Source organism: Maniola hyperantus, chromosome 7, assembly GCF_902806685.2.
Source record: "Maniola hyperantus chromosome 7, iAphHyp1.2, whole genome shotgun sequence".
Lineage (NCBI taxonomy): Eukaryota > Metazoa > Arthropoda > Insecta > Lepidoptera > Nymphalidae > Maniola > Maniola hyperantus.
The window spans coordinates 7,711,611-7,733,453 of record NC_048542.1 but is presented as its reverse complement, the minus strand read 5'-3'; the positions used below and the strand labels follow the sequence as shown (position 1 = coordinate 7,733,453).

The window sequence follows — 21,843 nt, the reverse complement described above, 5'->3', positions numbered from 1 at the left end:
AATAACTTCAGACTAAGACTAAGAATCTCTCTGAAGAGTGATAAACAAAAACACAGTTTTTTGTCTTTGTCATAGTTTAGCTTTTATTTGTTGGGCACGTTGTCGTTTGTGCCCAACGAACCACTGTGATTGTAATTTATTGTGAATATTACGAGTTTTTATTTAGTTTTCTGTTTAAAATTTAGTATTGAAGGTGTGTAGAAGCCATTTATGGTGCATTGCTGTGTAAAAGTTGTAGCGAACGCAAATTATGAAACATAACCTTTCATACGTATCATTTCTTTTGTTGTTTTGTCCCTTTCGGGTATACGCGTCTGACAAGGTCTCCTTGTCTGAGACTACGGTCTGAGACCAATAACAATTGGTTGGTGCAAGTTTGGCACATAGGTTGGCACCTTGAAGCACCGACCTAGCAGTCAACTGTCAAGTGTTAAAAAATTTTTACGAGACATTTCACCGCGATTAATAGCCTCAACTGGTGACAGAAGGGCTGGCTCATTTTTTGCGCAGCGGATCAGCCTGGCTGTCCAGCGCGGAAATGCAGCCAGTATTCTTGGCACCATTCCACGCGGTCATGATTTATATAGTAATTAGATAAGGCTAGCTTTAAGTTTTATTGTATTAAAAAAAAAAAAAAAGTGTTAAAATGTGAAATGTCAATTATCATTGTCAACTGTCTATGGTCTCAACATCATCATCACCGACCAGCCCCCCAATTGTGTAAGAATAACCATTTCATGGCTATCGCAATCGTCAAGAAATTCTGCCCTTTGATTGGTTGATTCGCTGTTTACATTTTTTCACAGCCAATCAAAGGGCAGAATTCTTGACGATTGCGATAGCCATGAAATGGTTATTCTTACACAATTGGGGGGCAGAAATAAAAGATCACCATAAGAATAAGACCATAAGTCAAATTTTGTTGATAAACATTGATAAACAAATGTACCTACCTATTTACTATTTTCAAAAAATAAGTACATTATGTACATACTTACTGTTATGAAAACTAACAACATCCGTTAATTTTTCATCTTTGATTCATGCAAATGAAGCTTTGCAAACTGTAGAATTAATTTTATTACTAACTTCACCACAAAAATGCATTCAACAGTTCCAAGCTGTGTGCTGTGTATGAGTGAGTCACCAACACAATTCTTATCACTCTAATTAGTGTGAATTACCAGAATGTGGACATATTTAGGTAAGCTTTAAGGTTAGGTACATTATTATTCCTGACAATGTCCGCGATCGCGACGTACGTATTTATTGACCTCGAGACCACCGGTCTGCCGCAGGAGGAAAATAACAGGACAAAAATAACTGAACTAAGTTTCGTTGCCGTTAAAAGGCAACATGTCCTCGATACACGACAGGGATGTGCCCCCCGCGTCCAGCAGAAGCTCACGTTGTGCTTAAATCCCGGCAGGATGGTACAACCTGAAGGCACCAAGGTGACGGGTCTGTGTAATGAGTTGCTTGAACATGAGCCTTTTTTTAATAAGGAGGTATTTACCGTTATCAACACATTTCTAAATCTGTTCACCAAACCAGTTTGTTTAATTGCTCAAAACGGACACAACTTTGACTTCCCAATATTGAAAAATCACTTCAACAAACTTAGTGTGAGTTTAGCTGATGATCTCATGTGTGCAGATTGCCTCCATGGATTCTTTGACATTATGGAGAAAAGGAAACTAAATGATACATCTACAACAGTTGTAGATTCAACTAAAGAGAAAAATACTGTAAGCAATGAAAATAAGACACAAATAGATGAAATAGACTTTTTGAGTGATAATACTCTCCGTGCTCAAGCAGTTAATGAAATGACTCCAAAACAATCTGTTATCGCATGTGTAAATAAAACACCTAAAAAAACAAATTCTACATTAGCAATTTCAAAGGCACGTAGAAGATTCCCGTGGAGCAAAGGTGAGAAGCCAAATGAAAAATATAAGCTGAAAGATATCTATTACAGGTTGTTGAATCGTGAAGCGGTAGACGCTCATCATGCGGAGAATGACTGTTTGTTGGCTCTGGAGTGCTCGGTAGCCTTGGGGGAAGCCTTTGTTCAGTGGATTGATGAGAATCACTGTTTGTTTTCTGAGGTGAAACCTATGACTGTAGGCACTCCTCTTGGAAGATAAATAACTGGAATCATGTGTGCATGTTTCATGATATAATTTATTTTATAATAATGTTATTTGCTTTAGTAATTTTAAAATAATTTTTAAGGTTTCTTTTAAATACACATAATATTATTAAAAAGTGTACACTTTTGTATATTGTATAGTTATTAATTTTGTAGTTTTAATTTTTTAAGTGATCATGTAGATCAGAGTGTATACTGTAGTCACATTTCCTAAACATAATAAAATTAATGTAATATTTTTATGAAATTATTTAGAGTTTTAACTTTAGAAAGACTGTCCTTTAAAAAAGAAAAGTCATGATTAAACAAAAGTATGTTGATATTACCTTGTTTTAAATACGAAAAATATATTGTATCGTGATCTCAAAATTGTAATTAGGTATAGGTCTTGCATTTCATGAAGGCCACTGACTCATGCTTGTGTTTAAGTCGTATCAGTATACGTAAGGTACACTAAATGTGTGCGTTTGACAGCACTTGTTCGCGTCTGATTGGTCCGACATGCACGCACACTTACGCAATGTTCATGTATACGACATTACCACAAGTAAAGTTCACTAGCCTATGTGAATTGCAAGAACTGTAAATAATTTTTGTTTTTAAATTATGCATAATATTATGCTTTATGTGCTTTGGTAACTTTTTGTATAATAGTTTTAAATTTATAAATTTATTTTTTATTAAACCTACCTATATTTTATTTTTAATTGACTACTTTACTACAATTTTTTTCTATATGAAATATATGATATATTTTAAACAACTACAGTTTCTTTTTTAAAATATTCGCCTTTCATCTGAAGTGTGAGAAGTGAGAACCTCTATACAATTTCATGAATTTCACAAAATAATGTAAGTATATTAATTTGTAGAAAATATGGGACATGTTGGATTCAGGTAAAAAGAGTTCTGGATGGACAGCAATGTATTGGAGTTCTCAACAAGAGTGGAGTAGAGTGGAGTAACGAAAATTTGACTGACGAACCAATCGCGCGGTAGCATCCTTCCGTTGGGCCTTTTTTCGTTCTACCAAATAGATCGATAACTCACCCACTGCGCTGATCCCGTTAGATCCGGATTGTTATTCTAAGTTCGAGCTCTTTTTGTGACGGGATGTCTAACCTGCGCGCAGTTTGTTTGCTATAGGTATGGTAGGTACTTGCGACATGAAAATACCTACCCCCTTGTGGGACCTATTTGAAAGGTTATTTTGAAATCATTGTGAGGTTTCGAAAGCAGATTTCTAAACTTCTATTTAATGTAAAATCTCAAAAATTATAGAATTTTAGGTATACCTGCCTACTTATTCATATCTACCTAGCTATATACCATTATCCAAGCAAAAAAGTAGGTAGGAAGTATAACGCTCTCTCTGTTACGTAATCCCATAGTAAATATGACAAAAACAAAAATCCCAGTAGGCGTCATACCAGAAATCCACTGTACCTACGTAATTGTTTATCGAAGACTATAGAGGAGCGGAGATGTATAGGTACAGGCTAGAGATCCCGTGGGAACTTTTTCCGGGATAAAAAGTAGCCTATGTAAGCTAACTTTGTAGGCAAATTTCATCAAAATCGGTGAAACTGTTGGGCCGTGAAAAGCTATCTAGTAAAAGTATAAATATTACTTAGTAGGTATGGATAGTATGGATATCGACATAATTGTGCTTATCTACTGTAATAATATTTGTACAGGTTTACTTGTATTGACGGGAATGTTGTGGGGCTGCACGAATCCTTTCATACGACAAGGGACTCGCGGACTGCGCAAAGTGAAAGCAGATACAAAGTTTGGCCAGGCCTGTGCTGAAGTAACATTTTTATTGGGTAATTGGAAGGTAGGTAGTTCCATGTTATTCCTAGTTTCATTAGTACTTTCACACGTATTTGTCGTGACTGAAGACTTTTTCATTTACAGTAGACTGACGTTAGGTAAATAGTGTTTGTGATACTCGATTAACCTTATCGAGATTTACAAAGTCGTACTAAGAGTACAGAAGTAATCTACCAATGGGTTAGTATGGGGCGTTCCTTTCCCGATTGCCATTTCGACCTTTCGCGTACTACACATTTTGTTAATTTTAAGTAAAAGGCAACATACCTGGCGGAGTGGTGAGCGCTGTAGTATTTTAAGTGGGATGCCAACTGTGCCTAGTCTAGTCTTGTACGTATTAAAATGTTATTTTACAGTACGTACTTCCCTGGATGGTGAACCAAGTGGGTTCGCTGGTATACCTGGTGGCGGTGCAGCGCGTGCCATTGTCGCTCGCCGTGCCCGCCGCTAACAGCCTGGCGTTTGCGTTCACGGCGCTCACCGGCGCCGCGGTCGGCTGCGAACAGCCCTTAGACTCTGGTAATCTTCTTCACTCCTCCCGCGGCCCACTACGGAGCACAGGGCTCCTCTCAGAATGAGAAGGGTTTACTACTACCTAGTCATATAGTGTACTGTGTACCTACTAATAAGAATAATCCATCCATACTTATATTATAAATGCGAAAGTGTGTCTGTCTGTCTGCTAGCCTTTCACAGCCTATCCGAAAGACTTAGGCTACTTTTTATCCCGGAAAAGCAACCACGGGATTTTGAAAACCTAAATCCACGCGGACGAAGTCGCGGGCATCATCTAGTACAGTAGCCGGCAAGAAATATTGTTTTACATCAACCTTTAGAATGAGATTTCGGCTGCAGTGCGTTGTCTCTGTCACTCATACCTATGTGACGTTTTGTCGGTCTCAAACGACAGAGAAAACGCTCTACGAAACCGCTATCTCTTTCTAAAGGTCGATGTACAATATTTTCTACCGCATTCTGTAAGTAGATATACTAGAGTAAATTTTTCACTCCAGGCGACCTTGTCTATCTTTTCCGCTTTAGCACTTGATGGTTAGGAATTAGTCTTAAGAACTATATCTCTCACATAAATCTGTCTCGTCAATCTTAAGCAAAGTCAAAGTGCACTCTATAGATTTGAGCCTAAGGGTTTTGAACTCTTAAGGTGACGCAGGACGCTCGACCGAAATTGGCAGCGCACGTGGATAACATGTTTGCTTTTCACTTGACATTGTATGAGAAAGTTGAGAGGCACGATGATTTTCACCGAAATCAAGCGCGCGAAAAGGGTTTAGGAAAAGCATTTTTGAGATAAACTGCTGAATTTATGTTTGCAAAGTAAAGTTATTTCAACTAATGAATAAATAAACTACGTCTATTGATAAATTGTTTTAGAATTTTCATATCCCTAATCTTATTTATTTACGCCCAAAGTTGTCATTAATTTAGTGTTAAAATAGGAATCTTTTGAGCGTCGTAACTTTTAAATCAATATTTTTTTCAATGTTTTATATATCAATAAACCTAGATAATGACGAGATAAATCGATATAATTCTTAGTTTTGTGCGTACATCGAATATTGTTGTAATTTCCCTCCTACGTTTGTATGAAGAAAGCACCGAACTGAGTCCCCTTAACGTTACTATGCTTTCGAAGATATGCATTCTGACTACCGACCATCGCTTAGCCGGACTTGCAAAACCCTGATTGGATTTTTTTATTGTTTCAGGTTCAATACTGGGAATAGTTTTCATTGGCGTTGGAACAGCTCTTTGTTGCTGGGACAAATCTGATTAATAAAATATTAAAATTGCATATCAAGTGTTTTTATTACTCGTTTATCTACCTACTAGCTATGAGCCCGATGGGATTCGATCCTAAATGGGTTAAATGAAAGTCTTTTTAAGTCTTACTAATCTTATATATAAAATTCAAAGTCCTGACTGACTGACATATATATCAATGCACAGCCTAAACCGCTGGTCCTAGAGACATGAAATTCGGAGGGTGTGTTCTTTGTAAAGAGTAGGTATCCACTAAGAAAGGATTTTTTTAAATTCCACCCCTAAGTGGATTAAATGGGGGATGGAAGTTTGTATGAAAGTCCGTCATTTTTCAAGCTTTTTGCATGAAAATTGGTATTTGGGTTTTCGGAAACAAATGAAGAAAAATGTATTTCAGGATTTTTGGAAATTTAACCCCGACCTCGATTTTCTAAATTCCACCCGAGCGAAGCCGGGGCGAGTCAGCTAGTCTAATCTAAATATATTATAAAAGGAAAAGGTGACTGATTGACTGATCTATCAACGCACAGCCTAAAACTACTGGATGGATCGGGCTGAAATTTGGCATGCAGATAGCTATTATGACGTAGACATCCGCTAAGAAATGATTTCTGAAAATTCAACCCCTAAGGGGGTAAAAAAGGGGTTTGAAATTTGTATAGTCCACGCGAATGAAGTCGCGAGCATAAGCTAGTTATAATTAAAATTCGTCAAAATCAAGATACAAATTGGAATGTTTCATGCACAAAAAATAAATAAATAAAAGAAAATTTAAAAATCCTGTAGTTTATTTTAACTTAAATATTTAAATTTAAGTAAATTATAAAAACAATCTTTATAGTGCAATGATAACACATTCAATAATATAATTACAAACATACAAAAACTAAGTAGGTCAAACATTCATTAACTCAATACAGAAAAATGGTTTTGTGAGTCAAGGTAAGGTGTAATGTAATATAATATCAGTCTGTACTCTGTACATATTATTTAGTTAAATATTTGGATTAAATATGCAATAAATAGCAGCTAAAATTACTACTGGTATAGATAAAATAGGAACCCAAAATTTACGTAGCCAATTTCTATCATCTCTGTTTATCACTATTTTCTTCTCTTTATACTTCTTCTTCTTACCACTCAATTTCCATTCATACTCCTCTAATTCTTTGCGATTTTTCTCTAGTTCCAATTCTTTTAATCTTTTTTCTTCTTTTTCCCTTTCCAATTTGGCAGCAATTTTTTTAGCTTCACAACTTTCATCACACTTTATCTGTATTTCAGAGTTTCTAACAGCTTTGCATGGTGCCTCTTTTTTCAAATTACCACAGGGACAGTTAATTTTGGCCTTTTTTAAACAAGTTTGGTTATCTCTACATGGCTCTGCATGACATACTTTCTTGCAGCGATGACCACAATCTAAATTCTTTGGGCATTGCTGTTTACAACTCAGCATTTCTTCTGTTGCAGTTGCTAGCTCCCAACATTGCATATATATTTCTGTCACTTTGCAATGACATGGAATTCTTTCCAAGATATTACACAGTGGACAAGGCCCTGGATGACAGCTTTGTTTAGCACATTTGTGTGTGCATTTCTTTGGACGGACTTTTGAACATTCTTTGTTGCATGGTTTGCAAGCATAAGGCACATTTGGGTAGTCAGGATTAAATTCATGCAAATGACAGAGAAGATCACATAAATGATTTCCACATGCGAGTGGCCTACCACATTCACGACCACAGGGTCTGCGGGCTGCCGTGTGGCACGGCTGGTAATCTGTCTCATGTTCTCCGAAACATGTGATCAAGACTGGGGTTTCACAAGGTGGGCAAACTAGGTTTACAATTTTGGTTTTAGTAGGCTGAATCTCCCAAGGAGTAGCAGGCTTTTCCACCTGTTTAAACACAACTGACACATATTCATGACAAGTGGCTACACAGAGATGCCCACATTCGTATGTTTTGTTACAAACAGCTTTGCATGGTGGACAGTCACCAAAATGACAAGTATGTTTATTTTCTTCAACATGTCCACACTTATATTTAATCTTACATGGCATGGAACACTTCGGTGGTCGTGTGTGCTTTTCTCTACCACAAGGGACTGTAATAAACGTTTCTTTACAGCGACAAGTTACTTTGGATTCCAATGGGCAAGGATAGCACGGTCCACGATGGCACACTGTGGTGCATTTGTGGCGGCCACATTGTAAAGGTTTATCGCAAACCTTTTCACAAGGAGGACAATTTCCATCACAACATTTTCGTCCACATCCATGTTTACCGCATGGTCTTGTACGCCTACATTTAGTTTCACATCTGAACTCTTTACTGCATGGAAGTGACCGAGTATGTGTTGAACACTGGCATTTTTTTTCTATCAGAACTTGGCATGGAGGACATGGCCCCTTGTGGCACTTCGCTGGGCAATTGTGTTCACAATCTTCATGCTTCTTCCCACAAGTGCTGACACATGTCTCGATCACATCGGGGCACTGTATGTAGCGCTCGTTGGAGCCACATGGGCAGGATTGAACTCCAGAGTTAGGGCACGAACCACAACTGCCTATGTGACATGTTTTCTCACATTTATGGTACCCACATGCATATTGTTTATTACATTGCTTTGTACATTGCCATGTAAGATCATTGCAGGGTCGCTTTATTTTCTCAGCTCCACACTGACAAGACTGCAAGCTTGTGTAGTTGCAAGGTGGACAGTCTCCATTGTGGCATTCAATTTCACATTTATGGGACTTACAAGGCAATATTCTTTTACATGGTTGCTGGCAAGACCAGAGAGCTGCACTGCATCGGACTCTCTTACGTTCCTTCCCACAGAAACATGCTCCATTCACTGTCTGTGGACACGGGGGACACGGCCCTGGATGGCATAGCAGCAAGCATTTATGTTTGCAACTCTCTCCCAAAGACAGCCGCTTACCACAAACTTCCCCACAAGTGTGAGGAATTAACCAAGGGTGGCAGGCAGGATCGTCAGTTTTACCGCAAAAGCAGCGATACTTTCGGGGAATATCGTCTTTATCGTAAGAGTGCCTGCATTTTGGACAGCACCATTCAATGTTCTTAGGTCGAAACACTGCTATGGGGCCATGACTTTCTTCGCTCCTTAAGCTAATGCTGTCATTCGACCACTTTTGAATACACGATAGATGGAAGTAGGAGTAGCAGTGCTCACAAGTCCATATCGCGTCCGCCCGTTTTATTGAACCGATACAGATTAAGCACGTAATAGACCTACCACTTATCGACTCTTCGAGAAGATTCTTAGTTCTTTCTAGCATTCGTGTATCTCCGCCACCCCTCCAATAGCTTTGAAATACGCCGTCCAGGACATTCTGCTCAAAAGGTTCTTCGTCTTCCGAAGAAGATACCTCGTTTTTTATAATTTGCAAGTGTTTCTTAACGTTTTCCTGTAATTTTGCGGCAGCATCGCGATATCTTCTAGCCATAGCTGGTAGGGTAGGTTCGTTATTTTTATTTATTTTATTTAAGTTTTGTCAGTGAGACAAATTGCAAATTATTGTGATTGTTGCATTGAGGCACAGACCAAGGTTGCACTTTGTTGCACTTGACAATAATAATTGTCAATATGACATTTGACCAATGACCATTTGACACATATCGCTGACACCTTGGGATGAATGGCTGACACGATGGCTGACGTGTACAATTTTATGTTGTCTATGGTATCGTATCGTGGAATGTACCTACCTACGTACCTACAGACTAATAAAATAGTGTCCGTTCCAGTGTTTCCATGTACACGGTAATTACCGTAGATGCACCGTAATTCAGCCCTAATCTACCGTCAAGGTAATATGGCCATTACCTTGACCGTGTCACCGTAATACAAAATCACGTTAAGAATTCATAATATACTGCGTAATACGAGTACGAATCTCAGTCACCTAAGCATATTTCATAATGGCAACATTTCTCTTGCTCTCGGTTTAAGCATCAAATCTCAGCAATCTATTTTCGTCCTTATTCAAGCAATTAGGAAGGAGTCAAATGTAAAACTAATAAGATTTAACAAAATATTAATATGAATAAATCCGTATCCGTAAAAAGATATTGCTATGCTAGGAGAGTCAGATTCAGAATAATATTAATAGTTGATTAAAAAGCAAATTCGTGACGTTTTTTCTTTTAAAAATGACACGGTAATTTACACGGTATTCTTTTAGCTAATCCACCGTAATTTAATCTAGAAACACCGTAATTTTAACCCTTGAACACGGTAATTCTCGATTTACATATGGAAACACTGGTCCGTTCCCTTGTCCGTCCTCAGACTTAGGGTGAGATCTATAGAGCGCACTCTGACTTAGCTTACACTTAAGACAGAGTTAAAACGAGACAGAGCTATATCTCTCACATAAATCTGTCTCGTTTTAACTCAAACTTAAGTCTGAGCAAAGTCAAAGTGCGCTCTATAGATCTCACCCTAAGAATCAAGGAGACTAATTGTCAGACGCGTATAGCTGAAAGGGTCAAAAAAACAAAAGAAATCATACTTAGGTATATAAGAAAGGTTATGTTTCATCATTTGCGTTCGCTACAACCAGTGGTGGATTTGCCCTTAGGCACAATAGGCCCGCGCCTAGAGCGGCCACATATTAGGGGCGGCCGCTCTGCAATGCATCGTATTAATACTTATAACTAACTTGAACTTTTATAAATAATCAATAAGTTCAAGAGAAATCAGGAATAGAAAGTGCGTAAGCAACCAATAAAAGGACAATAGATCATTGTTTTTACGTGAACGAAACAATAGGCCAAGGATCGAGAAATGCAAAAGCGTAAACACTTACAACCCATATTCACAAATGTTACTATGAGGTCTCATGTTGCGTTCGAACGCACATGGTACAGAAAACCTATTCATAAACAACAGGAGGGACGGACGACACCACCAAAACGAGACCATAAAACTTTACGCGATACATTTTGGCAAAACAATACAGATAGGGTATAGGGTAGGGTATAGGGTGTATGTCCGTGTGTTTGTGTGATTTAAATAATTACTGTTTGAAAAATCGCGATTAATAAAGTAAATCCATGAGAAAACATATAAAGAGCGATCACTACAAAACTATGTGATATAAAAAAAAAACGATTATTACGGCGCCGATGAATTTTAAAGATGCTAATGGATGCTATAGATTTTTTAGGGTTCCGTAGCCAAATAGCAAAAAACGGAACCCTTATAAATGTATAATGTCATGTCTGTCTGTCTGTCTGTCTGTCTGTATGTCCGTCCGTATGTCACAGCCACTTTTTTCCGAAACTATAAGAGCTATACTTTTGAAACTTGGTAAGTAGATGTATTCTGTGAACCGCATTAAGATTTTCACACAAAAATAGAAAAAAAAACAATAAATTTTGGGGGTCCCCTACTTAGAACTGAAACTCAAAAAATATTTTTTTTCATTAAACCTATACGTGTGGAGTATCTATGGATAGGTCTTCAAAAATGATATTGAGGTTTCTAATGTCATTTTTTTCTAAACTGAATAGTTTGCGCGAAAAACACTTCCAAAGTGGTAAAATGTGTGTCTCCCCCCTGTAACTTCTAAAATAAGAGAATGATAAAACTAAAAATTTATGATGTACATTACCATGCAAACTTCCACCGAAAATTGGTTTGAACGAGATTTAGTCAGTATTTTCTGATTTATCGTGCAAAATGTCGATAAAATACGATTGCAGTACGGAACCCTCAGTGCGCGAGTCTGATTCGCACTTGGCTGATTTTTTAAAGATATTGTTATGAATCTACTTTTGTCCTTATTAAATGCAGATCTTTTGACAGTTACCAGTAGAGGACATCCAGTGCCTCCTATTTTATTAGTTACTAGTGACTTTAAAATTTTATTCATTGGGGAGTTGAAAAAACATTAAGAAAAAATATTAATTATTCAGTACATATTATTATGTGATTTGAAAAATATACGACTATTTACTTGAATTCCGAATTTCCGAATGTTCATCTATTGGTCCGGGTACCCTAATGACAATCTTAGTTTTGGGTTTTAAACGATGTTCTGCCATCTGGACACCATCTGGTAGTCACTCGAGTCTTCACTCTCGCGTATCCAAACTCAGTTGACCAATCCCTTAGCAGAGTCCTTTAAGTGCAGACGAGTTTTGTAACGCACTATCTGATCTGCCCGGGCTTCACTCGGGTGGGATTTAGAATATCAGCGTCGGGGTGAAAATATAGTGCTAGTGCAATTCAAAGAACACACGAACAAAGTGAAAGCATAGTGCTAGTGCAATTTAAAGAACACAAGAACAAAGTCTCTACCAATAAAGACTCAATAGACCGATTCTTAGGTGTAGTAAGTACGTTTATAAGTTTAGGTTAATATAATAAATACTTATTAGCCTCTCTCATAGGCTAGATTGTAATGATAGTAAAGTATTGTTGTCAGTACTTTACGATACTAAAAAAAAGCATGGGGGTGGAATTTTCAAAAATCCTGAAACACGTATTTTTTCATTTACCTACATACTTACCAATTCTCATGGAAATAAGTTGAAAAACAACGGAAATTCATACAAACTTACACCCCCTATTTAACCCCCTTGGAAGTAAAATTTTCAAAAAGCATGAAATACTTACATAATATTTTTATTATTAACCGAAAGCCACATACATACATACATTGAGATTGACTTGATATGGACAGGGTTTTTTGAACAAACAAAATGGCACTGACTCAGTGGTGCTTTAGCACCAATGCAACCTCAGTGACGTCTGGATTTCAAACGAGTCGTTCATTAGTACCAGGTTAGTACCTATCTAAGAGGTGGCGCTGATTTATCTGGTTCCAAAACCGTGAAAAATTTTGTTAGCTTGACCATATCTTGTCATTTATATCGATGCTTGTATAACAATTTTTATCGATGTAACTTTAAAAATAAATGACTTTCATACAAACTTCCATATCCTATTTAGGGGTTGAACTTTCAAACATCCTTTCTTAGTGGGTGCCTACGTTAGAAAAGGAACTTACCTACTGTCAAAATTTCATGTTTCTAAACCCAGCAGTTTAGGCTGTGCGTTTAGATCAGTAGAAGTAGTAGTTTAGATTAGATCAGAACAAGTCTTTTTATATATATTTAAACTAGCTTATGCTCGCGACTTCATCCGCGTGGACTTCACAAATTTCGAACCCCTATTTCATCCTCTTAGGGTTAAATTTTCAAAAATCCTGTCTTAGCGGATGCCTACGTCATATAATAGATAACTGCATGCCAAATCTCAGCCCGATCCGTCCGTAAGTTTGAACTGTATGTTGATAGATCAGTCTGTCAGGACTTTTTTTATATATACAGATAACCGTTTTAAATGTTTTATTTAAATATGCAAATATCTCTGAAAGGTCGAAAAATATTGCAAACTAGGTACCAGCTATGTTAACTAAATTTCTGAATCGATTTCGATGAAAATTGACAATAAAGTAAATTCATTAAGTACTGTGTAGTCTAAATATATAAAAGGAAAAGGTGACTGGCTGACTGACTGACTGATCTATCAACGCACAGCTCAAACTACTGGAAGGATCGGGCTGAAATTTGGAATGCAGATAGCTATTATTACGTAGGCATCCGCTAAGAAAGGATTTTTGAAAGTTTAACCCCTAAGGGGGTGAAATAGGGGTTTGAAATTCGTGTGGTCCACGCGGATGAAGTCGCGAGCATAAGCTAGTCTTTAATATGATGAGAGCTGGGAAAGGGGCGGCTCTGGCCTGGGGCCTAGAGCGGCCAAGACTGCAAATCCGCCTCTGGCTACAACTTTTACAGCCGATCACACAGAACCGAACTCAAAAATCGCCTTACGCAATGAGCATTAAAATTTATAATAAATTAGATACTTACAAATTAAAAAAAACCACCGACGACACATTTTAAAAGGAAGCTCTTTCAATGGTTGTGCGATGAATCGTTCTACATTACCTCAATTATATACCATGGAAATCATAGTGCTAATTTAAGATGTATAATTAATTAGTTGTAATTTTATAAAATAAGTTAATAACAATATTATTATAGAAAGAGTATAATAATCGGCATTGAATAATATACCCTACATCGTTTGTCATTGTACAAATTACCTTTAGGTGTAGATATATTATATTATTATTAATATTTGCATGCTGAAGTATCAGTAAACATGTGGGGACTATTTAGATTAAAAGTATTAAGACCTTTGTAAACTACCCATATTTAGCAAATAAAATAATTTCATAATTTCATGTCATAGCAAAATGGCTTCTACACACCTTCAATACTAAATGTAAAACAGAAAACTAAATAAAAAGTCATAATATTCGCAATAAATTACTATCACAGAGATTTGTTGGGCACAGATGACAACTGTGCCCAACAAAAAAAAGCTAAACTATGACAAAGAAAAAAACTGTTTTTTTTCTTTATCACTCTTCAGAGCTTTTCTATACACCTAGCTTGCTCTAACAAGGTATTATTATTTTAATGCCAAAGTCTCCTTGATTCATAGTCTGAGGTCCGTTCATCGTAACTTGACGCGTGATCCGATTGTTGGCAGCACTGTAATTTGCAGTGTTGCATGTTTCAATACGAATAGTGTTCCCGAAATGTAGGGACAGAAATTATGGAACGGAAAAAGCATGTAATGAGCTGAGGAAGGTGGCGGGAAGCGAGTGTATTAGGAAGGTGGAGAACCGTGTTTGACAGCGCGCTCTTAAAGGGCTATCTAAGTCCAACAGTGGACGCATAGAGACTGATGGATTGGGTTGGATTGGAGATTAAAGTAACGCACAAAGCATTTAAAAAAATTAAACGCGTTTGAAGTCTTTACATCAGTCTAAGCTTGGTTCGTTCTTCAACCTTTTCCTTTGAAAGAGTGTCTGTTTAATGTTTTTGAGCACATCAGCGTTTCATTAAGTTTAGTGTTAAAGAAATTACCGACGAGGTAGGTATGCTTGCCTTTCATGATTCTAGGTCAACGAGAAAGTACCTTATTTTGTTGAGGTTTTGATACCCCATAGATCAAACAGACACGACAGATAGACAGGCCGACAGATAACAAAGTGATTCTATGAGGGTTTTTTTTTCTCTGGAGATAAGGAAGCCTTAAAAAGCTTCGATAGGTGGTGCGGGTGCAGATGATATTATTTAATACCCATATTAGGTATATGGAAATTCTAGAGCACAATGGAGATTTTTAAGCACTTTTTCCTAGTGCTAGCAAGGGTATACTATATTATTGTGTGATTTACAATGATGTCAACATATTACTGACGCGTCAAGGTACGATGAACACGGACAACACTACCTACTCTTATTCACCATTGTCCATTTTGGCGCTGATAGCAAACAAAACGTAGTGATTAGGTACATACTCTTTGCTGATAGCAGCAGCGTTATGTGAGAGAGATGGAGAGAGCAGAGAATTTACTCTAACCTCAGAATAAGGACTATTAGAAGTAGCCCTATTGTGACACTTACTGTTAGAGCGAGATAGCTAAATGCATTTAAGCTCTTATTAGAACATGACAAAATGATTATGTTTTGTCCATATCGCCGTGGCCACTTTTTTTGTTTGCCAAAATGTATTTGTACGCGAGTATTTGGCAAGCAATGTGGAGTGAGGTTATGTTGACTCAAGAGATCTCGGATCACGATAGATTACAGAGAGACATAGATGCAGTTAGCAAGTGGAGCCAAGAGAACAAGCTTCATTTTAATGTCTCCAAGTGTTCTGTGATGACGTTCAGCCGCGCGCGCGCCCCGCGCCACCATCAGTACCAGCTGGAGGGGCAGACGCTGCGGCGGGTCACGGAGGTTAGGGACCTAGGGATTCAGTTCAGCGCCGACCTAAATTTCCGGAAACATGTAGCCGATACATGTAAGAGAGCGTATCGGAATTTGGGTTTTGTCCTTAGACAAGCGAATGCGTTCACTAACATCAAGGCGTTGCGTGCTTTGTATGAAGCCCTGGTGAAAAGCCATCTGGAATGCAACGCATCCATATGGTCACCGGGTGAAGCTAAGTACAAAGTGATGCTGGAACGCATTCAAAATAAATTTTTAAGGTTTATGTACCTAATGTTGTACGGAGTGTATCCGGAATACCCGTTGCTGTATCCCACTCTGTTTGTCATGGGCATGATGGGATACAGTAGACTGGAATTAAGAAGAGAAGTATCCCTGGCTGCATACATATTTAAGGTGCTAAGAGGGAAGGTGCATAACCCTGCTGTTCTGAAGGAGTTACGCTTTTGCGTGCCGAACGACAGTGGGTCACGCAGACGCAGGCCTCCACTGCTGGAGCAACCGCGCGCTCGCACTTGCCTGCTGCAGCGGGCGCCGCTCACGCGCGCGACTTGCACGCTCAACTCGGTCGCTGAACACATCGATCTGTTCAGCTGCTCACTGGGCGAGTTCATAAGGGCCACAACGTTTTTGTTAAGTTTTTAAATAAAGTAGGGTTATTTAAGTTTAAGTCAGTTAGTTGTAAATAGTAAAAAGTATGTAATAGGTAATAAGTAGATATAAATAATTTAAGTTAACTTAGCTATCGCATTAGGTTAGCCTGTAATGATAGTTTTAAGTTGTGAATAAAAAAAAAATAAAAAAAAATATTTTAAAGAAATAATTGATTTGTTTTTTGTTTTCTCTAAACTGCCACTCCTGACTCTTACCTAGTTAAAAACGAAAAGAAGGAAGGAGGTGATTAAATAAAATATTCAAATTAGAAATTATAATTTTTAATTAAAATTTATTATTCTTAAAATTAATTTTAATAAAATATTTTTTTCTGTGTTGAAGCAGCTTATTATTAACTTTCTTGTACCTACAAATCGTGTACCTAGGTACCTACTTACAAAAAATAGTTATAGTATTATTATGTTAAAGGTGTTTTAAAAGTAGAGATCCAAAGCAAAAACAAATTAATAAAATATATCCCTACCTAAAATATTAATATTTTCATTATTAGTAAAATAGATTACGTGAATATAAAATTAAAACTGACTATAAAACTAAGAATTGGTAACGTTTAGGTTTATCGCAATGGCACTATGTTAATTTATGATTCACTATTTATTATTATGATATAGTATTTAGTCGATTAGAAAATACAAAATACAATAGTAAAACATTTGAAGAAATTGATGAATTAATTATATTTTCTATGTATAATATTATTAATATCATATTATGCAAATATGCGTTGATTTTATAGAACGCGCCAGTGTATTTAAGTAACTTTAGTTTATTTTATTTATAATTTACTTTACAAACAAATTACTTAATTTCTTTAGAAAACTCTCCAGTTATCGTACGCGGGTATTCTCTTGCTTTTTAGTTTTAGACAATTTGAACCAGCCTGCCTTTTTATCTTTCGGTATCGATATCGAACGCGAAACCCTTTCTCGATCATCCCTATTCAATATTTCACTCGATTGGCTTTTCTTCTCAGTCGCACCTTTACGGGATATCGTGCTTTGGGATATATCGTTTTCTTTTCCCCTCTTCTGTCGGTATAGCGTAGTACTAGAACTTGTGAGTCTATTTTGACTGTTTGGGCGTCGATTTAGGGTTGTTTGGCTGTACGATTTCTTCTGTAGCGGTTTCTCTTCTCTTCTTACTTCTTTTTTCGTTTTTCGCGGTTTTTGTGCGTAGTGAACGTCATACTGTTCGTTGGGGTGGCGCGGGGTCCACGGCGCGAAGAGGGAGAAGCTTTTGGTGGTGCTTCGGACCTGGATGTTGGAAGACATTACCGAGGAGACGTCGTCTTTAGACCGGTGGCGAGCTACACGGCCTGGATCTGGGATGTCGCCAACTGGAATTTAATTTAATCGAAATTAGATTAGGGTCTCCATGGGTGCAAATCTTTACCAAAATGTTAACATTAAAATAATTATAGTTAACTCTGTTTTACCTGTGGTGGCGTGTAGGTAGACTACACTTCGCTGGGACTGGTGACTGGAGTCTCCCTCCGTGCTGCTCTCGCCGGAGTGCGCCACCGGTGTGCGGCGATGTGATCTTCAATAAAAATAAATTATTCAAACATCACGAAATAATTTTAATGTCAATTTATGTTCTGTTGTCTCTCGCTGTTTTGCAAAGATTTTATATTGTAAATCATCATCATGATCAACCCAATGCTGGCTCACTACTGAGCACGGGTCTCCTCTTTGGGTTTGGCAATAGTCCACCACGCTGGCCAAGTGTGGATTGGTAGAGTTCACACACCTATAAGATCATTATGAAGCACTCTAAGGCACGCAGGTTTCCTCAATTTTCCTCAAAATTCCGAAGCTATTGTAAATACTCACTTTGCATCCCTGCTCAGCTCCGGTTTGCTGCTTCTTAGTTCTGACGAACTTCCTCTGTCGTCGCCCCTATGCCTCCTCATGTCTACCTTACTCGCTTTGAGAGTCTTCGAGCTACTGTGACTCCTCGATCTGTCGTAAGGACTGATTGGTGGTTTGGAAACCATTTTCTTTGCAAATTGACTCTCGCTCTCCGAATTACTTTGAACCTCTGAAATATTTTTCAAGTTCCTCTTATAATACTCCTTCGTTTTTGGCGACTCGCTTTTATCTCTATGAAGGTTTGACAAAGAGTAACTCTTGTTCGACAACTCGCTGTGGTCCACTTCGTCCAGACCCGCACTGGAGTTGGAAATGGTCTTCCGCAGAGTTCCATGGCTCTTTATCGGGTGACTCTTCGTTTTAGTAACAGTCCGTTTTATGTTTGTGTCTGATTCAGGATCGGTGTCGCCAAAAAAGCGAAGATTTTTCGCAGGAGAGTTTAATGGTTTAGCTGGTTTTGACCAGACACGACGGCTTGTTTCGTCTTCAGTAGTAATCACGCTTTCTTTTTCAACCTGTAAAATATAATTGCAGAATTTTTAGAAACGTCGTTATAGATTTTAGGAGAATCATTACTTATATTCAGCATATACCTAATATGTAGTGGTCATTCCGAAAAATCAAATTAATTGAGTATCTTTCACACGGTCAATTTAAAAGACCTACTATAATAGGCTACTTGACAATTTTTTAAAGTTGGTCTTAAATGGTTAATATTTGTCCTATTATATCAAAAAAATTAACACTATATTTTTTTGCGCCCTAAAAACCGTAAAACTTTAATTTAAAAAAATATTTTTCTTAGACAGGTGAAAACACTGTCGGCCATGTTTGGCCGATAGATTATCTGTGCTCTGACGTCATGCATTTGTAAACAACAGTATAACCCTGTGGTTAAACAACAGTATAACCACAGGGTTATACTGTTGTTTACAAATGCATGACGTCAGAGCACAGATAATCTATCGGCCAAACATGGCCGACAGTGTTTTCACCTGTCTAAGAAAAATATTTTTTTAAATTAAAGTTTTACGGTTTTTAGGGCGCAAAAAAATATAGTGTTAATTTTTTTGATATAATAGGACAAATATTAACCATTTAAGACCAACTTAAAAAAATTGTCAAGTAGCCTATTCTATTCGGAGACCAGACTCATCATTATCACCATTATCAACTGAAAGACGTCCACTGCTGGACATAGGTCTCTTGCAGAGACTTACACTTGCCATAGTCTTGCGCCGCCGCCTGAATCAAGCGGCTCCCTGCAACTCGTTTAATGTCGTCTGTCCAACTAATCGATAAGGATTTTTACAATCCCATGGGAACTGTTTGATTTTCTGGGACAAAAAGTAGCCTGTATCCTCTGTACCAGTCAAAATCGGTTTAACAGATGGGTTGTGAAAAAACGTAGCAGACAGACGGACAAACACACTTTCTTATTTATAATATTATATATATATATATATATATAATAATAATATAATATATAATATATATAATATATATATATATATATATTATATTATATTATATATATGATGTAAAAAAAGACAAAAGCTTTTAAAAAAATTGAAAAGTGTAAAATCAAAGCTGTCTTTGCCCCGTAATCTCTGAAACTACAGAACCGATTATGAAAATTATTTCACTAGTAGAAAGCTACATTATTCCTGAGTAATATAGGCTATATTTCATTTAAAAAAATAGAGATCTCAACGAAAATTGTAATACCTACTAAGTACCGGTGCGAAGCCGGGGCGGGTCGCTCGCTAGTGAATTACATTTTACGTCAATCGTTCATTTTCTGCGATTCGATCGTTCAAATATTGATTCGTGCCATGCTACACCCAGGTAACTTCATAGGAAAGTCTAACGCTGTGGTTTCCGGTGCGAGATCGCATTCTAGCACCTTGGGACCCTAACGTCTATGATCTATCGTGTTTTCGAACTATGTGTCCTGCCAATTGCCACAGACTCAGGCCCGAGTGATGCGAACTTCTATGATGAATCATGATAGGAAAAGTTGACAGAAGAAGCGTTGGTTGCAGAAAGAAGTCCTGCCTAGTAGATAAATACTTACATGCAACATTCAAGAGTGGACGGGCATTTTGCGAGAGAAGTATAACATTATTACCTTAGTGGTTTTCTCTCGCTTCTTGCCCAGCCTATCTATGGACTTGAACCAGTTGCCCGAGGACTGTGGGGCGGGCTCACGACGCGGCGGCGACGGCGTAGGACTAGGAGTCGCTAATCTGCGCCTCTCGCGGTACTTCTGTGCCTGAAATTAAATCATTAACTGCTTAAGGGCTTCCGAGACGGTCGAGCGGCTCGATGACAAGCTCGTAGATGCTTCAATGTTTCCTTGCTGCTTGAGTCAATTTACGTCATCATCATCATCATCAACCGATAGACGTCCACTGCTGGACATAGGTCTCTTGTAGGGACTTTCACACGCCACGGTCTTGCGCCGCCTGAATCCAGCGGCTCCCTGCGACTCGTTTGATGTCGTCCGTCCACCTAGTGGGGGGTCTTCCAACACTGCGTCTTCCGGTGCGAGGTCGACATTCCAGCACCTTGGGACCCCAACGTCTATCGGTTTTACGAACTATGTGCCCTGCGCATTGCCACTTCAGCTTCGCAACCCGTTGAGCTATGTCGGTAACTATATAAAGTAATCATGTAAATTGATAAACAGGAGAACTATAGTTCTCCTATTTATCAATTTACATGATTGACCGTGATTGATGCGATTTTATATTTTTGCTTGACTTGACTTGCTTGAGCAAACAAAACAAAGCTACGTGCTTGCCATCATCAACACAAGTTGACACAAGTCAGTAACTGGATGGATGACCGACTTTGGAGGTCCAAATTTGGCCTTTTGGTATCCACCGTGACTCGGAGAGCACGTTTAGCTGTCATTTCCGGTTATTATCACTAACAGATAATCTGTGTAGAAACCTCTAGGAGTTGCAATATTGTTCTCTGTCGAGTGGTCCCTTTGCGGAGGGATCTAGGACTGTGATCAGGGAAGTGGGAACCCATCGCGTTATTATTTCAAGAAAACTCCTACCATTATGTGATTAATTAAAAGGGGTCGTGCCATAAGCAATGAGGATTACGACGCATAGAGAGAGCTTAGTTTAAAGAGTTACTTATGACTTATGTTTGGTACCTACTGTTTGAAGACCAGCACAGCTAAGCTACATATTTTTCATTTTTTTTATTGGGATTACCAACAGCTTATAACATTAAGGTAGGTACATAAATAACAATTACAAAATACCTACTTTCGCAAAATGATAAGCTAATTTATTGGTATGTACATTGTCCATTAAAAGATATAAGGGCTGGTTACCGTTAAATAAAGTTGTACTTGCCAATAGGTAATAATAAAAACAAGCAAAATGACGTACGTAGCCTACCAAGCATCCGAAATAAAGATTTTAGATATTTTAGTAGACCTATCGCGTTACCTACCTAATGTAAACTGGATGACAGTAGGTAGGTACCTATCGTCTTACAACGTAGAAGTTCATCGACACCAACTCTACTATCCATGTTCTAACGAAAGAATCATAAATCACTTTGATGTTAGTTATGTGGCTCGTTATTAGATCTTATTTTTTCTTTGCAATATTTTGAAACAGGTTGAGTATCAAAACAATTACAACGA

General features: G+C 37.8%; 4 protein-coding genes across 5 annotated transcripts in view; 2 read left to right on the top strand and 2 right to left on the bottom strand.

Moving 5' to 3' along the window:
• The first annotated feature begins 122 nt into the window (after nucleotides 1–122).
• Nucleotides 123–5,804, top strand: LOC117983435 (transmembrane protein 234 homolog). Of its 2 annotated transcripts, none has more exons than XM_069500032.1 (4): nucleotides 123–271; nucleotides 3,853–3,995; nucleotides 4,348–4,510; nucleotides 5,719–5,804. In XM_069500032.1, exons 2-4 carry the CDS (start codon nucleotides 3,873–3,875, stop codon nucleotides 5,784–5,786), a joined length of 354 nt encoding a protein of 117 aa, XP_069356133.1. In that variant the 5' UTR covers nucleotides 123–271; nucleotides 3,853–3,872; the 3' UTR covers nucleotides 5,787–5,804. The 2 variants fall into 2 exon arrangements, with proteins under 2 accessions (XP_069356133.1, XP_034825878.1); XM_034969987.2 differs by lacking the exon at nucleotides 123–271 and adding an exon at nucleotides 884–1,204.
• LOC117983432 (three-prime repair exonuclease 1-like) lies at nucleotides 1,211–3,843 on the top strand. The gene has a single exon (XM_034969981.2). It carries the CDS (start codon nucleotides 1,242–1,244, stop codon nucleotides 2,148–2,150), a length of 909 nt encoding a protein of 302 aa, XP_034825872.1. The 5' UTR covers nucleotides 1,211–1,241; the 3' UTR covers nucleotides 2,151–3,843.
• A 739-nt stretch (nucleotides 5,805–6,543) lies between the features above and the next one.
• On the bottom strand, nucleotides 6,544–9,387 carry LOC117983426 (NF-X1-type zinc finger protein NFXL1). The gene has a single exon (XM_034969971.2). It carries the CDS (start codon nucleotides 9,246–9,248, stop codon nucleotides 6,768–6,770), a length of 2,481 nt encoding a protein of 826 aa, XP_034825862.1. The 5' UTR covers nucleotides 9,249–9,387; the 3' UTR covers nucleotides 6,544–6,767.
• Nucleotides 9,388–16,553: 7,166 nt separating this feature from the next.
• The window catches only part of blo (bloated), a 72,619-nt gene continuing 67,329 nt past the window's right edge, over nucleotides 16,554–21,843 (bottom strand). Inside the window, exons 8-11 of the mRNA XM_034969965.2 lie at nucleotides 20,302–20,445; nucleotides 18,132–18,685; nucleotides 17,735–17,838; nucleotides 16,554–17,635 (exon numbers count right to left, since the gene is read on the bottom strand). Coding sequence (XP_034825856.1) covers nucleotides 17,127–17,635; nucleotides 17,735–17,838; nucleotides 18,132–18,685; nucleotides 20,302–20,445 — 1,311 coding nt within the window. The 3' untranslated portion in view covers nucleotides 16,554–17,126. The remainder of the gene's footprint in view (nucleotides 17,636–17,734; nucleotides 17,839–18,131; nucleotides 18,686–20,301; nucleotides 20,446–21,843) is intronic.

Coding starts and splice junctions, on each gene's coding strand:
- LOC117983426 (XM_034969971.2), bottom strand. CDS start 9,248: ATGGCTAGAAGATATCGCGATGCTGCCGCAAAATTACAGGAAAACGTT.
- LOC117983432 (XM_034969981.2), top strand. CDS start 1,242: ATGTCCGCGATCGCGACGTACGTATTTATTGACCTCGAGACCACCGGT.
- LOC117983435 (XM_034969987.2), top strand. Junction 3,996..4,347: donor TTTTATTGGGTAATTGGAAG/GTAGGTAGTTCC, acceptor GTTATTTTACAG/TACGTACTTCCCTGGATGGT. Junction 4,511..5,718: donor CGAACAGCCCTTAGACTCTG/GTAATCTTCTTC, acceptor TTATTGTTTCAG/GTTCAATACTGGGAATAGTT.